The sequence below is a fragment of the Siniperca chuatsi genome, linkage group LG10 (assembly GCF_020085105.1).
Source record: "Siniperca chuatsi isolate FFG_IHB_CAS linkage group LG10, ASM2008510v1, whole genome shotgun sequence".
In the NCBI taxonomy this organism is placed as follows: domain Eukaryota; kingdom Metazoa; phylum Chordata; class Actinopteri; order Centrarchiformes; family Sinipercidae; genus Siniperca; species Siniperca chuatsi.
The window spans coordinates 4,198,935-4,216,852 of record NC_058051.1 but is presented as its reverse complement, the minus strand read 5'-3'; the positions used below and the strand labels follow the sequence as shown (position 1 = coordinate 4,216,852).

Genomic DNA, 17,918 nt, shown 5'->3' with positions numbered 1-17,918 from the left:
AGTAGATATTGAGATATTTCAGTCTGGACAAAAGTAGCGGACCGACTGACAAACCAACATTGCCATTCCTAGAGTCATGCTGCTAGCATGGCTAAAAAACGTTAATAGGGTGAGAAACACGAGCAGAAAATGAAGGCAAACAGTAAGATTATGACCCAAACTGTTTGTTGTAAAAAATCATCAGGGTTTACAGACTGACATTGATAGATACTGAATAATTTGGCACAAATAAATACTAGCTATCATGGACTGAAAATAAAAATACTAAAAATATCAGTATTAGTATTTACCTTTAAAAGCACAATTAAGTCAAATTGAGTGCAAATACTGGATGTGTGTGTTGTGTTTTATTCAGGCCAAAGTTCCCTTCTTAGAGCAGAAATTACCATGAGGATGCAAAATAAGGCTTGTTCAAGATCAAGAGGCCCTAATGGACTGCCAAAGTCTTCTCCTAGCACTTTGAGTCTATCCCTTTATTCCCCTCAGACTCCAATCACGAAGCATGCTAATCATGCAGAGAGCAGGTGGTGCAATTGAGATAACATTGCAGAGGTGGGGGCTGCATTATATGCAGAGGACAAGTTGGTTTTATGCTTGTTGCTTAGAACTGATTACACCTGGGTGTTGCTGCACACTTGAGATGCACCCACAAAACAATTTGCAGAAACAGACCACACACTTTCTTGTCCAATAAACAAACTTTTTTCGCAGAGAAACAAAAATGTGGGTCCTTTTAAAGCTGTGAGTAGTAAAGAGCCTCTCACCTCCTTGGAGGAAAACTCTTCATATTAGCTTGCTCCAAGTAAGTGCTTAAAAAGCCATTATGGATTACATGATGATATTTACCCTGTACAGATGATGAAGGTGATCTTCTCTGACATGACACATCCTCCTGCTTTGTCCTCAGAGATGCCTTTGGGCTAGATGACTTCCTCTCCAGACTGGACGACAGCCGAAACGTTATCGTATCCTTCGCCTCCGAGACCTCGATGAGAGGTAAAGTTTGAAACATTTCAGTAACACAAAAAACAGTTGGAGAATGAACAGTTCAGATTCAGTAAGGTGAGATGAATGAGATAGCAGACAGAAGAAGGAGATATGTGGCATTGATGCGTAATTATTTTCAAATACCTGAGTTGTGTGAAAAATCACAGCTAAGATTTTTGCATCCTTTGAAATGTTTTATACTGTCACTAAAATGATGTGACTTGAAGTGTGCTCTAAACTGTGATGATGATTTACAGTGCAGATCTTTAAAGGTTCTGTATACAAGATTTTGAACATTAATATAGCAGCATACAACTATTTGCTATGTAAAGACATAGTGGAGTAATGGCGTCCTGAGCAGAGAATGACGTCACACTCCCTCCATGTTAGTTGTAATCCGTTCTTTGTTTTGGTAGCCGGTCCGGCCGCGCGTGCATGTTAGTTCATGTGAGTGCCTACCTGTAAAACTCTTGGCTTTGAGGAGAGCGATATAATGGCTGTTTCTTTTCTCATCTAACACTATGAATTAAGGATTTATTTTGACCAAACCAGGGTTGGTGATTGTTGGAACAGTAAAAAACGGTTTTGGTGAGTTTTATTTTGTTTCTGTCCAGTTTGAATGAGGTGTGTGAGGTAAAATGACTGTTTTTCTCAATGGAGTCTGGTGGGACATAGCGCCCATTAGTTTTGGTCTGAGATGTTGGTGCTCTAGTGTAACATTTAGTGGCAGTGAATATCACATACAGCACCTTTACAGGATGATGTAATCTGACCTTGTAGAGGTACTGTATGAGGGTCTACCAATAAAGACAACTTATCAAATATCTTAATGTACCACATAATGCTAAAACTCTATTTAGATAATGTGAAAGTTTTTGTCTTCAGGGAAACATCTGTGTGAGTGCTGAAAGGTGCTGAAAACAGCAACTTCTTTTAACACCTTTCAAGGCATTCTTTACATTTTGTTCCTTCGACAAAGATTTTCCTCTGTGCTATTGTGTTACCTGAGCTGTGCCTGGAGCTGAGAGTGGCGCAGGGCTCTGAGTTTTGGCAGACATCTCTGTGCTGTAGACCATGACTCCATAAGGGTTTGGCTTTGCACCTCCTTGCAGAACAAGCTGTATCTCTTCCCGCTTCCAGTCAGCTGGCTCCTGAAAGGGGCACCAAATCCCCCAACGAAGGCACTGCAAGAAGGCTGCTCGGGATGTAGAGGTGGCAGACAGCTGTGTGTGATGGAAAAACACACAAGATTAGAGGACATTCAGACACTGACATGATTATTAGTGATTTCATATATGGAAACAACCTTGATTCATCTTTTCATAACTCCACAGAGAATATGCTTTGAAGTAAAGTCTTGTACTTGTTTTCTGCTTTCAGATCCTGGCCTACAATTCTATTTCAATATGCTCATGATGTTGGTCAAATATTTACTTACAGCTTCCCTTAATTTGTCACTTTCTCAAAACAATCAATTTTTCATTGGTTTGCATGAGCAAGTATGGATTTAGGAGAACATTTGCTTTAATGTGCATTTTTTATCGAAAGCAAATTTACAACCAGTAATAAGATAAGACAATATGACAATCATACTGCCACAATAAGCATGTTAAAAAAATACAGAAAAACAACAATCAAAACAGTTTTGTCTGCATTTTATTTCACCATGGGTATACGATATTCCATTTCAAATTCCATTGCTAAATCCCCCCCCCCCACAAACAGTGATTGTCCAATCATGACAACTGTAACTGGGCACTGCAGGTCTGTCAAGCTTTGGATTCCTCCATATGCTGAAGCAGTGTGCATGGGGCTGTAGTAAGAGCAATACTCAGCATCTAAAGAGTTTGGAGGGAGGTGTCTTTTTTTATTGCCTTTCCAAAACCAAAAATACAAGAACAAAAGTGTAAGGAATTGATTAAACAGTGTGTTTGTCTGCTCTAATGTAAGCCACTAATATCCCTGATCAGGATTGACACATACGCTGCATGGGAGCCGGTGTAACAGGGTGTAGAGTAATAGCGGCTCTGTCCTATACATACGTGCACATACACACCACTGTATATACACACATTGCTACACATAAACAGTATGTGCTGTTAAGTTTTTATTTCGTGATGGCTTTCATTTAAAAATTGCTCTCATTTCTGAATGCATTGTGTCACATAAAAATACATGTCGAACCCACAGAGCAAGAGCTCTGATAGTCCAGCTGATATGTGTTGACAGGAGTCATGTGTGGGGTCCGTGGGGCGCACTCAATCTGAAAACGGCTTACACCATTTTGCTATGGTTTCCAGGTTAAACGACACGTTTCCTTGAAACGGTGTGCAACGGGCTTTAAGGCACATTTTCGCTCGTTTGGTGGGTGTGTTAGAGGTGTTACCCAATCACAGCAACATGTATGTTAACCCCACCGTATTAAAAAGGTGTACATACCAGGGTGTTCAAGGCACCACCATTTCCGTTTAAATAAATGTTTTGCTACGTTTTGTCTGGGCTGAATGCGGCCCAGGTTTCATACCTTCTCCCTTTGCAGGTTGCAAGCGGAGGCATCTAACCTGATGTCTTGCACCTGGGCAGGCTGTGCTTAGGTTATTTAGGCTGGCCCCTCATTCTCTCTTTCTCTCTCTCTCTTACCATCATCAACCTTTTTGGTTTGGCTTTCCTTTTTCGTTTGCCTTCACAATACTACACATACTTTCAACATTGCAACCACCACTGACTTATACACTGCAGATTCATTTACATTGCTTTTGCCTCAAAATATTGTTTAAAATCCTTTGTGGCCTCCCTCTTTGTCTGAACTGTCAAAATGCTAATTTGGGAATTTTGTTTGGAACCTTATTATCAGGAATATCAGCCCGAATAAGTCCCTTAAGACTCTCCAGTTGATCCAGAATGCTGCGGCACATGTACTGACAAGAACTAGGAAAAGAGATCATAATTTTCCAATATTAGCTCCTCTGCACTGGCTCTCTATAAAATCCAGAATACAATTTTAAATCCTTCTCCTCACCTACAAAGCTCTTAATGGTCAGGCACCATCATATCTTAAAGATCTCATAATACCATATTACCCGACTAGAACACTGCGCTCCCAGAATGCAGGGCTACTTGTGGTTCGTAGCCAGAGCCTTCAGCTATCAAGCTCCTCTCCTGTGGAATCAGGTCCCAGTTTGGGTTCGGGAGGCAGACACCATCTCCACATTTAAGAGTAGGCTTAAGACTTTCTTCTTTGATAAAGCTTATAGTTGGGTGAACCATCCCTTAGTTATGCTGCTATAGGCCTAAACTGCTGGGAGACTTCCCATGATGCACCGAGCTCCTCTCTCCTCCTCTTCCTCTCCGTCTGTATGCATTCTTATCACATTAATGCATGTTACTAACTCTACATCTTCTCTCTCCCATGGTTTTGTGCTTTCTCGTCTCTTCTCGTCTCTCTCCTTTCTCCTTCTGTTGTTTTCAGCAGGTATTTCTGTCTCCGGAGCTGTAGAGTCCGGATCTATGATTGCGGGCCTCCTACTGCCCCCATGTTCCTGCTCAACACCTGCTGCTACAATCATTATTATTATTAGTCTTATTATCATTACCATTACTATCATTATTATTCCTAATATTATTTTTATTAATATTACCACTACCATTACATTTTTATTATTTTAAAATTGTATGTGGAATTTGCATTGTGCTACTATATGTTCTCTTTCCTGCTGCTCCCTCTCTCCCTAACTTCTGTTGTGAATTGGCGCTATATAAATAAAATTGAATTGAATTGAATAATGAACATATGGATCACCAGTGGAAAAGTCAAAAGATACAGTAGATACCTATACCATACCATCACCTTCATATGGGAACGCGGTTGGTGCCATGCAGCATCAGGGATTCTGATAACAGTTGCTCACAGCATGGCACAGCAGCAGTTTGCAGCCTAATAAAAAACTACCATTAGACAGTAGATCAGTAACTTCATTTCTAGGTTTAGTCAGACATTGTACAGTTAAGCTTAAAGTGCAAATAAATTATATATTACCGGCGTGCAAACTTAAATAATCAATTACAGCATTCGCCATATTAACTAAATCACTACGGTACTCGTTAAATTATTTAAATAATTTAGAAAGCAATAGGAAAATAGGTCAGATTTAATACAAAGCTTTGAAACTGAAGTACTGCAGTGGGGTTTGCATATTAATTACCACAGCTGACAATTCTATATGGTCAATACATTACGAGCCTAAATACTAGGTCACACATACAGTTTAGGAGTAGCTTTGTTGTGTTTGAACATGATTTAAAATCAGTCCCATTGCACCTCTACTCCAGCCAGCCCAGGAAAAGTAAAAAATGAAAAAAAGCCATTTGCTTTAAATCATCCACATCGATTAATAAACTGGTCAGCCTCAGACAATTGTAATCAATCATAGTTAGGACGGTACAGAAAACCCAAGGAGCCTGCTAGTCCACATCGTTTTAAGACAAAGCGGAGCATATAATGGTTCACTCAATGCTTACAATTCCCCTGAGCACAGTTTTTACATGTAATACCATAATCCAATACTATAGGTCATCATTTATATAAGTATCGTCTTTATTCTAAATGTCATGCAGTATCCATTGGATGGTATTATGGAAAACAGGAATTGCCTGAAGTAGTCTTGAAGCAGATTGTGCCAACAGAGATGTTCTTAAAGTGCTGTTAAAGCATGATGTCAGTAATTCAACTTCTTTATGGAATGAAATGGCACCATTTGATTCTAAACTACACTTAACAGGGTTTGTCACAACTGGAAAAACAATAATGATATTCGGCATCTAATTGTTCAAATTCTGGGACTGACTCTCCCAAATTCACACCAGACTTGAAACTCCAAACTCGGTTACAGCTGTCATTTTCCCCAGAACCTCCTGTTCTTTCAGCAGGAAAGGTGAGCAGCTGAAAAAACAGCGGCCACAAAAAAATGTCTTCAGCAGGCTAAATAATATCAAAAATTCAATGGACAAAAACAGATTTCCAGTAAGCTCCACGAGGAGTATACAAAATGAAAACAGAAACCGGACAGTTCATAGTGATATACAGTAGTTCACTGGCAGTGCTGTAGTAATAGTTCCCCATGGAGGAAAATGGGAGTGGTGTATGACATCACATGCAAAAACTATAGAGAAGACTAAAGGAGGCCATCCACATCTGACGCCAAAGACCATCTCCTATCCATGTGACCAACATTCCATACTTAGCTCAGTTGTCATCACATGACCTATCTCCATGACAAATGAGCAAACTCCATCCACTGAGGACGACAGCGAGATGCAGTTAAAAGCACCAGAAAGAGAAAGATAGTGGATCTTGAGTTAGGTTTTTTTTTGTTGGAAGTAGTTCACGTGTGCACAACATACAGGTTTTACAGATTTGTGGATATTGTAAACTCAAAGCACTGAAAAACAGAGGTGGTTGCCTATTGACACAGTCTGGTTTGACTGATACATATGAAGCATAGCTTTAGTTCAGGCTGAGCACTGAAGTCAAAAACATAGCTCATTTTAAGCTTTTTAAGGAACAACCAGTGCTGTCTTTGTTTTTCTGGTGAGGGCAGTTTCAAAATGTCAGATTGTCATGCATTATGCAAAGTAATCTGGCTGTCCGTTGCTAGCTAACAAAGCCCAAAGTAAATTGTTCAGATAGGTTAATGGAGATGACATTTTGCATACTACAACTAATAGTGCACTGCAGCGGGGACTAAGAGTGCTAAAGGTGTAATGGTTAAAGACATGTCAGCCCCCCGTTTTACAGTGGTCAAATCAGAGTATACACTTTTTTTCTAATACAGATGAACAGATATAAATCCACAAATAGTTTAAACTTGCATGGTTGCCATTTCCACAGCTATTATTTAGAAATGCCTAGCAATTTCTTCAGGTGTTGGCCTTGCCTGTTCAATTTGTGCTACAGCTTAAAAGACTATATACCGGTACATGCAGTTTGGTCAGTCATACACAGTGTATTGCTGTTGCCTGTGTCTGACACATAAGCAGAGGGAACCACACAGGAGAGTACCTAGTCCTATCATCAAATGTCTGTTACTGTATGTACATCTAAGAAGACCTCTTCAAAGTTTCACATATTTCTAGCGGCCCAGATGCAGATCAATACTCCATTCCTCTCGAGAGGGAGTTTGTTTCAGACTATAATTTTACCCCCGAGTAGCACAGACATTAACAGCTATTTCTTTGAATTGTAACTCCAGAAATATATGGCAGCCATAAAACAGATAGCAGTATATTCCCCCTCGAGGCATTGCCTGTTTTTCCATCTCATGGGGTTGAATTAAAAAGATGTTTTGTATGAAACACTCAATCAAACAAGTCTATTTTTAAAGTGATGATTTTGTAAAAAATGATCCAACTAGAGAGAGATCATTTTATGGCACAGGAAGTAGCCAGTAAAAATTGTGAGGCAATTTATCTAATGTGTCTCTTTTTTTTTCAAGCACTCTCTGTCTCTAACATGTCTGCTCCCACAGAAGACGAGGGAAAGCACAAAATGAGTCTAGCACATGACCCAGCACTCCCTTTTATGTATTATTCAATGAATATGTTTGGTTGCAGAGATGATTTGAGAGCAGAAATGCTGACTGAGCTCTGAGAGAATGAGAGAAACAAAGGACCAATCAGGGGCCTATTCTACTTGGACGCCTACAGCCTAGGAAAAAGCTTTTATCTGTCCGACACTCAATGCGTATCACACACTTTCAGTCTTCCAATCAAAGGAAAGTGAGAATGACTCACGGATAAAAAGGAATAGAAAAAAACGTGAGCCAAACACCCATCGAAACTTAGCATGTTTCACTACAACTACATATCTTCAAACACTCGTGAAGTGAACATCCATGACTGGGCTCAAACAAGTAATAACTTATTAATGGTCATGCCACTAAAACATGCACAGCCGAAAAAAAGAATTTCCTTCGAGACGCAAAGCTGGTAGCGACATGAATCACTATCATGATTTCAGTTCAGGGGTTTTAAAGTGTTTTGGAACAGTGTGATTTACATATGAACTGCATAGAGCGCTGACAGCTTGGGCTGGCAAACAACAGGATTGAAGGAATCTCAAAGAGACTTTTATTGTGGTTTGAGTAAACAAACAGGGATAATAGTTTCAGTCCACAATGTTTCGGAAGCATACGTGAGATTAAGAACAACAATATGCAGTGTCTTTATTATATGACAGCGGAGATCAATGTTACACACTAACATGTGGGTGTAGGTGGTTTAATGGCATTGTGGGTGGGAAGCAGTGCTGTAGGGGGTAGTTAGCTGATGTATGCATGTGTTAAAGGCCTCCAGTGAGAAGAAAGTTGCCTAGAGGGTCAGACACATCGACTCATTCTGAGCACCACAGTAACTCAGTGAGTCTTAATCAATTGCATAGCCTGCTGGTGACAGCAAAGAGACATCAAATCAATGACATTATATTTCAGTGGAAATAAAGTATGACTTTTTGCACTCACACTGTTTTGGGCAGGAAACAACTGAATTAATCAAGGAATTTGCCATTTGAATTAAAACTTGCTTTTAGAACTGTTTGCTGTGGCGCTGGTCATTATGTCGGACAAGGCAGAATGATCAATAGCCAATTTCCCCAAAGTGTGATTACACTGTTGATTTGAGTGTTAAAGGCTATATTTAAAATAAGAGTCATTAACTTTTACTCAGAAAGCAACCAAGCACTTGTTTCAATAGTGCACTTGGGAGAAAAAATAGAAACAGTAGCCTAAGGCAAAAACAAGCAAGCAGCAAACTTTTTCATGAAGTTGTACTGAAAACAATAACAGGCGATGTCACCGCACACATAATTGCTCCAACTGGCAAAGCATTTTCTAAGGGAAGAATCCATCAACCTTGTTTAGAAGTGTAAAATATAATGCTGCAGCATCTCCACACAAATAAAATAAAAATGTCTCTGTTTCAAACATTCTAAGGGGTGGAAACAAAGATCTTATGTCTGTGACCTGGAGCAAGAAAGGTAATCATCAATTTTTTGGGGGGGGGGACACACGACACTGTGGAGAGGGGGAAAAGGAGAAATTATCAAAACGTGACAGCCGGCGAGTTTTGCACCTCAAAGACAGCTGAAACCCCATTTCACCACCACTTACTAACAAAAACAAATTATGAAAGGGCTCATCTTATACATAAACGTCGAAGCACCACTAATTTAAAAAACATCTACCAATTCAGAGCTGCTATTGCTATGCTCATTTAAATTTTCTTAATATGTCCAAATATAAAAAAAAAAGCCAAGTTTGTGATAAGCTGAGATAAAGCAGTTTACAGTAACATAGTTTTGGAGGAGCTCAAAGAAAACTATAAGACATTCAGCGACTCAGGGCTTTATAGAGTAGAGCAGGAATTAATCCTAAATTAGGGGGATGTGAGCATTGATGGGAGACGGAGTCTGACAGTTACTTCTATTACCTCAGTCTGTTAGGCTGTTCAAGTCATTATTTCAGCCAAGACCCTGTGACAGGCACCAGCCCACAGCTCCAACTACTTATTCTCCACAATGAGATGCCCTGGAGGAAGTGAGGGAACATGCACCGAGATCATTAACTTAAAAGCACTAAACCACTCACATTTTCATCTATCTGCTCAAGTAGTCCAAATGAACCCAACAAGCTTCTGTGCTCTATGCAGCTCACCAAGGCCAAATAGGGCTTGGAAAGAATTGTGTTCAGTCTCAGATCTAGCCATCGTTGATGGCAAAACTTCAAGGAGATGTTCATGAAAGGCATGTTCACTGCTCAGGCCAATTTACTGTGAATGGACACATTATTTATCAGCAGTTGGATGCTCTACTTCTAAAAAACCTGAGGAGTAATACAGACAGAAGATGTAGCTATGGTGGTTAAACTGTATATTCAATTAAATCATTTCATCTCTAATTCAGGATTTAAGACCTATTTTATTCCTATTCTTGGAACAAATTGTGCTGGAATATACTGTAGTGAAATGTTTTAAATCCATTGGCAGATTTTTTACTTGCTTTTAAGAAAATAACAGCTTAGACAACGACCAAATCATTGCGCAGCCACACTAGCAGCGTGGTCTTACAGATGTTAATGTCGCTTGGTCAGTCCAACACTTTGGTCCTGATTGGAATATCTTGACGAATATGGGATGGATTGCCATGAAATTTTGTATATTTAAAAAAAGCTCATGGACCCCAGATGATCCTAATGACTTTGGTGATCCCTTGACTTTTCCTTTAGCACCACCATCAGATAAAAACTTTAATATGCCCAATACCTGCAAAACTAATGACATTCCCATAAGCCTCAGCTGTACTTTGTGGTTAGTGCTAATTTGCAGGTCAGATCTTGAATATGGTAAGCACTACCTGCAAAACATGTTAACATGACAACCACTAGTTTTACATTTACTTCACCACAACCGCTAAGGATCAAAAACAAACTTTGGACCTCAACATTTATCCACCTTATAATTGATCATGAGCATTAAAGCCTCACAGAGTCACTAGCATGGCTAAACCATTGTAGTCTTGTTTGCCTTTTATAGTGTAGACAAAGGTACTAACAAACTAAAAGAGAGATTCACCTTTAGACATACATGTTATTAAAGTCTGGTTCGGGAAAACAGCATCATTAGCTGAAAAATAACAGGGATAACAGGGATGCATTTATATAAAGTACCTCAGAAGATTATCTCAGGTACTTGATGATTACTTCAGATAAAAATTTAAATCTCCTGAAGATAAGGATAATGTGAAAGATGAAAAATGACTGCCAAACCACAGGGTTCACATTGTACAGCAACTACTGTCTTTTCCATAAGAATCTGCCAACATAATATCTTATCCATACAGTTTTAAATTAATCTTGTGATGATATTATGCAGGTATTTATCTGGTCTGCACATGCAATCCGACTTGACATTTTGAAAATACAGTAAGAAGCATTTATGTATCCTAGCATGTTTGGCTCAACCAGTTCAACATAGTATACATACAGTATTTTGTCCAAGAAAAATAAGAAAAAAGACGACTTAGTGTGCGATATAATACACATTCCTCTAAATAAATATATAAAGGAATACACAAATGGGATATTACAGGCCTAAACTTAATGTTCAGCTATATTGCCTTCAGATTTGAATGAAACCTGTTAAACCATTTTGCTTGGATACAGTGGATGCTGGAGGGCAGAGAGGACTGCTGCGTTACCAACAGGCAAATGACAAAACTCTAATGACTTTGGGCACAGGCAGGAGAACAAATACACAAATGTTTAGTCAAATGCCTTTGTTGAGTCTCAAATAGTACAGCATGAGGAAAGCATTACCACTAGGCCTAGATGCTGACTGAAAGTCAACATTTTTACAACTGCTTACTATCCAAAAACTGGATTTTGTATTTGTATTACTGTAGTTATAATGAGCAATGTGGAAAAGTGGACGGCTAAAACGGAATTTTCTACAGTTGCTCGAGCATCAAATGACTTCAAAATGCCACTAACCACTTTATACAACTGCTGTTTTAAATGAAAATCATTCAAGTCTGTGCTGAAACTCCTCTTTATTTGAAGCAGGACTTCAGTCTGAGGTGGCCATCCACATGGCAACCATTAGATGTAGAAACATCATCACCACTGCCTCTCTGGCTGCCAGGGCAATACATTCGTCTCGAGAAAGATAGCACTGCTGGCAGGCACTGACAGGGTAAGACTCACTCTGGGCCTATCGCAGGGGGAGATTGATGCACTTCTCAGTGGGGGGAGAGCTGACATTCATTTTAATTAGGCGGGCGAAATATTGTCTCTGCGGCATGTAGCCTCCCTTGCCTTATCCTCAACTTCTCTTCTCATTGTGAGAAAGGAAAAGGGGCCTCCAGGGAGGAATGACCTCCAGAATAGGCCACAAATCAGCTAAATATATCACTTCCAAATCCCGATGACATTACTGTGCTTAAGATGTTTGATTAACATTTAATTAACATTTCTATGACATTTCCAATCAGAACCAAACAAAAATATAACTGGTTTCTTTGAGGATGAGATCCACACCAGTGGGGGGACTCAGTGTTCACATGTCATGTAATGTAAGTAGTCAAGGAAACTAACACCAGGGGAGGGGTTCGTAAGTTCAGGGGATAGTGTCATTGTAAAGGGGGCATTTTAATGAGCATGTGACTGGGGAGAGCTTCACAAGATGCTTTTCATTCAGCAAACATCATTAAAGCCTGCAGGGGCCCACAATAAATGTGCAAATGCACCCACACACACACACAAACAAACTGCACACAGCAACACACAAACAGCCACTTAAGGGAAGTCACAGGAAAAACACACAACAATCTATACGGCATGTACCTGTCGGTGAGCCAATTAAAATCCAAACAAGAGTCTCTGTGGCACAGAGGAGAAGCTGTACACCAACACCTTTAATAAACCCAGCCGCTAGCCATGTCACTGCTTTCTGCTCCATATACTGTATATCTTCCATCCCCTGGCAGTGACATCTGAGACAAAGCAAGGAATAAATAGATAATTAAGAGAGTGATATTTGTTATATAGCTCAACTAATGGAAAGCTTGTCTAACAACAAACACAATGCACGCTCGTATAAGAGTCTTAACCACAATTACTAAGCCATTGGTCAAGGCTCAGCAATATGTATGTAGTAGATTCAATATTTACAATAGATTTTTCAACATGCAATTGAAGTAGTTTAGTTTTTTTTATTCTAATCTAGTTTTATCTGTTTACTCCTTATTTTGAAGTGATATACAAAATCATTCCAAATGTTCTAATTAACACATTAAACAGAGTGATTTCACCTGTTGTAAAGGTACAGAGACAAGACAGAACTTCAACTCTGACAGCACGGCAGGCCTGTCAAGCTTTGGATTTTTCCACAGTGTGCATGGGGCTGTAGTTACAGCGATACTCTGTATATAAGAGGTTTGGATGGTGTTTTTTTTTTTACCCTCTCCAAAACCAGAAATTAGCAGCGCAAAAGTGTAAAGAATGGATTAACCAGTATGTTTGTCTGCTTAGCATGTCCGAATAACTAGCTAAGTACCTACAGTAGTAACCCAGCATTAATTCTCAGGTGAGGAGCATTTCATACTACATTATTGTGGGGTTACAGGTTACATTAAAAAAGCCCTGTTCGGGCCTAGCAAATCCACTATGTAGTATTTCCCCAATGTGCGGGAGCCGGTTTTGGATGCTACTATATCAGAGTGTTGGCTAATGTTAGTTGCTCTGTCATGTATGTAGCCATCAAGTCCATATTTTCGTTTTAAAATAAGACAGCTGGAAACATAAGAAAGCCTAATTAGCAAGCTAGCTACAGCTGATGAAATCTGCTAGCAACAGTTGACATTTCACCCAACAAACTTGACGGTTGCTGGCTAGAAATGAGGAGCCTGCTTTTGTCTATCACTGTCTTAAACAGTTGCTTAGGGGGCAGGGCATGGCAGACAGTCAGTTGTAGGCACATGTCAATGAAAGAGTAAAAAACGGAACCACATGTTCCTGGCATGAACAAATAAAGGCCGGCCAAAAAACATTGAGAGGCGTTGGAATTATTGGCAAGGCTAAAATGATAAACTCTCGCCAGAGTATACATTTCCATAGCACAAATTCATCAACACAATAACAAAGTCACATGTTATTCATCACTCCTGCTTCTTTGGGTTTTGACTATGCTGTTTTCACTGACTAATTAATTCCAATCACAATTCATCTGTCTAACTAAGGCTGAGTTAAATAAAGGCACTAGCCACTTTCTGAAAAAATGCGGACTATGACAAAATTAGCATCAATCATGAAATGTTAAGTCGCATGCACATATACAAATTATAACATTGGTAGGATCCAGCAAGCCTATATTTCCAAAATAACCATACATGTAGCTAAGAACAAAACCTACGAGTGGTAACTCCTCATATAGGTTTGTGGAGAAGTCTAGGCTGTGAAATAAACTAGAATTACCACCCTGCGGATGTACGCCTCTGCCAACAAGTCAAGTTGCAGTTTACATCATGTCTGTCCAGTCTCATAATATATATATAAAAAAACTTTGTCCTTCACCCTCTGCGGGTGGTCTTGTCCTTCGAGCTCGGGTTCTCTACCAGAGGCCTGGGAGCTTGAGGGTTCTGCGCAGTATCTTTGCTGTTCCCAGTACTGCACTCTTCTGGACCGAGATGTCTGGTGTTCTTCCAGGGATCTGCTGTAGCCACTCCTCCAGTTTGGGGGTCACTGCCCCGAGTGCTCCGATGACCACGGGCACCACTGTTGCCTTCACCTTCCAGGCCTTCTCCAGCTCTATATATATATATATATATATATATATATATATATATATATATATATATATATATATATAGTGAATACTTGGGAGGAATTGAATAAAAGGTATAAAGTGCATTTTTCTAAATGGAAGTTATCCCTATATTGATGATACATATGTACGATTCCAGTCAATATACATTACATTGTTGAACTGATTAATGAAGGATTATTATAGATGTATTGGCTAAACAGGTAAACGTGTACTTGATTACTATGTAAAGATGGATTCTTATAATGTATAGCTACACAAAATGTGGTGCTTTTGTTTTCTCCAGGCAGTTTTAGATGCGAAGCCTCTCTATGAGCTGTAGAAACTCACTCACTCACAGGATCACGATTAGCTAGGCGTGCTTCAATACACTGTTTGCAGTCACGTGATTCCAATGACGCTTGAAATTCAGAATGAGGCAGGAAGTGAAAAGGCAGAATGGACGAGATGGAGGATTTTGGGTAAAATATGTCATCACTTGATTGTTGTATCCCATGAAACATCTGTGTGAAATGTTTATAATAATTATCGCATCAATTCTTGAGTTATGGCCAAAAACATGTTTGTCAAGGTCATTTTGAGGTCACAGTGACATTGACCTTTGAGTCAAAAGTGTCACCAATTCATTGTCCGACCAACTGTGAAATATCGTCATTAGTTATTGAGTTATGGCCAAAAAGTGTTTTTTGAGGTCACAGTGACTTTGACCTTTGACCTCCAAATTCTATTCAGTTCATCCTTGAGTCCAAGTGGACATGTACATTTGTGCCAAATCTGAAGAAATTCCCTCAAGGCGTTCCCGAGATATCGAGTTCACGAGAATGGGACGGACAACCCGAAAACATCATGCCTCTGGCCACGGCTATCGCCAGCATGGAGGAATAATAAACCACAATTGCCATTGCAAAAATATTCCATTAGAGATTGTATTTTTCTCATTTTCATTATAGGTCCAAAACAGTGTGGTCTAAAGCAATAACAGCCCAGTGATTTGCTCAAGTTCAAATGGTGCATTTTACGTATTAAGTCCCTTTTGGGATAAAATGCTTTCCAGCACTGATATAATATATTGCCACATGCCTGACCTTGATGCCTTAAATCTGTAGCAGGATGTTCTCCAGTGCTCTCCGTGATTTCTGTATCCACTCATCAGTCTCAGTTATTTGGAAATGATTCGCTGTCGCCCCTCTGACAGCCGTCAGGTGTTTTTGGTTTGTAGTTTTAAATTAAACCACAAACAGAAAATAAGAGAACATTCATGAATGCTGCCCCAATGTGATCTGTGGGTGACCACCACAACAAACATTTTTGGCTTACCGATGACCGTGTTTTCTTTGAAGTGGAATGTTGCTTTATATAGCATACGAGAAACGGGCACGCTGCCAAATTCAGTCCTGCGTCTGCATATATCCAGATGAGAGCTCAGTAAAGGGCAAAACATTGAGTATGTTTAAAGGTCATGCATTAATGGTTACACTTCCTCAGATGCTCAGTAATTGACTGTGCCACTCAGCAAGCCCAGTCAGGGTCAAAGGTGACACAACATGAACAAATAATGCGGGTGACACATACTGGTTGTGCCCTGGCCCAGTTACTCAAATGGAGAACCCATTTCAGTGCATGGCACGTATCACAACTGTCAACATCCTTTTTCAGCAACCAAAGTTTGACAACGTGTAACAGCTCTGGAGAGTGGCCAATTACTGTTCTGAGGATGTGATTCGCGTCTGACAGTCTCTCAGAAGCATAACGTGGTTAGTAAAAGAATGAAACCAAGTATCTCCTCTCTACATGTCCCTACCATCCCCTCTGTCTATCCATCTATCTGCTTTGCTTCCATCTTTCTGAGGCTATGACCTACGAGCAGTCACTCATTCCCTGTGTCAGTGTTTTGGATTACTGCAGCTGTCACACCTCCCGACAAATTGTTTCCTGGCAAAAGGACAAAGCGGTACGGGCCAGCAGCACCTCCTCCCTCCGCTTCCCCTGGACCAGCCCCTCCATTAGCGATGAACTAGTGCTTGTCAGCAAAAGAAGGCAGACAACAATAAGTCCCATCGTCTTGCATTAATCCATACGCAGCTGTATTAAATAGCTCAAGCGATGAGCAGTGCCAAGCGAACGGTTGTTGAGGAGAGGTAGCGATTGTCAAGCAGGAGCAGGCCAGAGACGTCTCAAATGAAGTTACGGCTGGGCTAAATTGCTGCTGACAGACCACAATTAGGAGAGCCGTCGTCGCCTCGCGTCAGCTGTCAGTGACCCAAGTATTCTCACAGTGAGTAAATCATGTACTGGGGAAGGCATCCACTTACACTTTTGAGTGGATAACTGAATGCTTGATCTACTATGATGGATACCATTTTTCACTTCTCAAATAGATGAGTATGTTAAGTAGCTGAAAGAACAGCGATTAAAAGGCTCAAATTATATTACAATGCTCTTGTGACTTGTAGGAAAGAGATCATTTCTGCACTTCTGGTAAATGGACAGGGACATATTGGAATTCAACAATGAAAATCATGTAATTACAGTACAGGGTCGGTTAACCCCCCAAATACAAAAAAACAAAACAAACATGTTTTCTCACTTATGTTTGATTTTCAGTATGGAAGCGCATTTATTCACCATTTTGCAGATCGGTACTTCAGGCTACTCCTCTAGTCTTTCAACGAAAAGAACAGCAAAGGAAGTGGTGCAATTTCAACAACTGTGTCGTGTTGAAGTTCTCCAACGATGTCAGAACAGCTGTAATTACGCACAACCGTTATGCATAGCTGTGTCTATTTAGCATTTGTATTATCATTAACTCATCACATGTATCTGTCTTCATCATCATCATCAAACGTCAGAAAGGCAGTAAGTGACTTAGGTTATAGCACTCAAATCAAAACAGAATTCAAGGAAGGATCAAATGAAAAGAACATAAAATGAAGCCTCAAATGTAAATAAAACGAACAATAAAAATAATCATACAAAAGCAATTAATGTGCCTTTAATGGATGATATACAGATCACTGTGTGAACTGCAAAAAAAATGTATAAATAAAGTTCACATAATTAGTGAGACTGGCTAACAACCTAAACGAATAATGTTCAAATATTCAATTCTGTCTCTAGCTTGTAAGCCAGTCTAGCTAGTAAGTCGACCTTCAGCCCAATACAACGGAGGTGAATGAAACTACTTTCTACCGAAGAAATAGTCCCTATAAAACCTATTTACAGAGTCCGTGGATTATCCGGAATAATAGGGACACTGATTCTGTAAAGAGATGCTGCTGTTGAATTTTGAAATGTCATTTTTCATCGCTGTGAGTACCAAAAAATGTAATTCTATTCAACTCCATTGTATTGGGGTGGAGGCAGCAATCTCAGAGGGTGACATCTTAAAATCTGGACGAATAAAACCAAACCTATCTGCATGAATGGATACCATTAGAGGCAAGTGAGATTTATGTTTGTTTGTTTTTTTGTATTTTGGGCGAACCAACCCTTTAAGTCTACACAGGAAAAATCGAAGTTATGTCAAGCGTTATTATCACAGCATTGGTCAAATTCCTCATATG

General features: G+C 39.7%; 1 protein-coding gene across 3 annotated transcripts in view; it reads right to left on the bottom strand.

Annotated features, from left to right (window-relative positions):
- nphp4 (nephronophthisis 4) overlaps nt 1-17,918 on the bottom strand; it is a 179,899-nt gene that overhangs the window by 80,841 nt on the left and 81,140 nt on the right. For all 3 annotated transcript variants that reach the window (XM_044210968.1, XM_044210970.1, XM_044210969.1), the window contains exons 10-11: nt 1,992-2,210; nt 847-985 (exon numbers count right to left, since the gene is read on the bottom strand). In XM_044210968.1, coding sequence (XP_044066903.1) covers nt 847-985; nt 1,992-2,210 — 358 coding nt within the window. The remainder of the gene's footprint in view (nt 1-846; nt 986-1,991; nt 2,211-17,918) is intronic.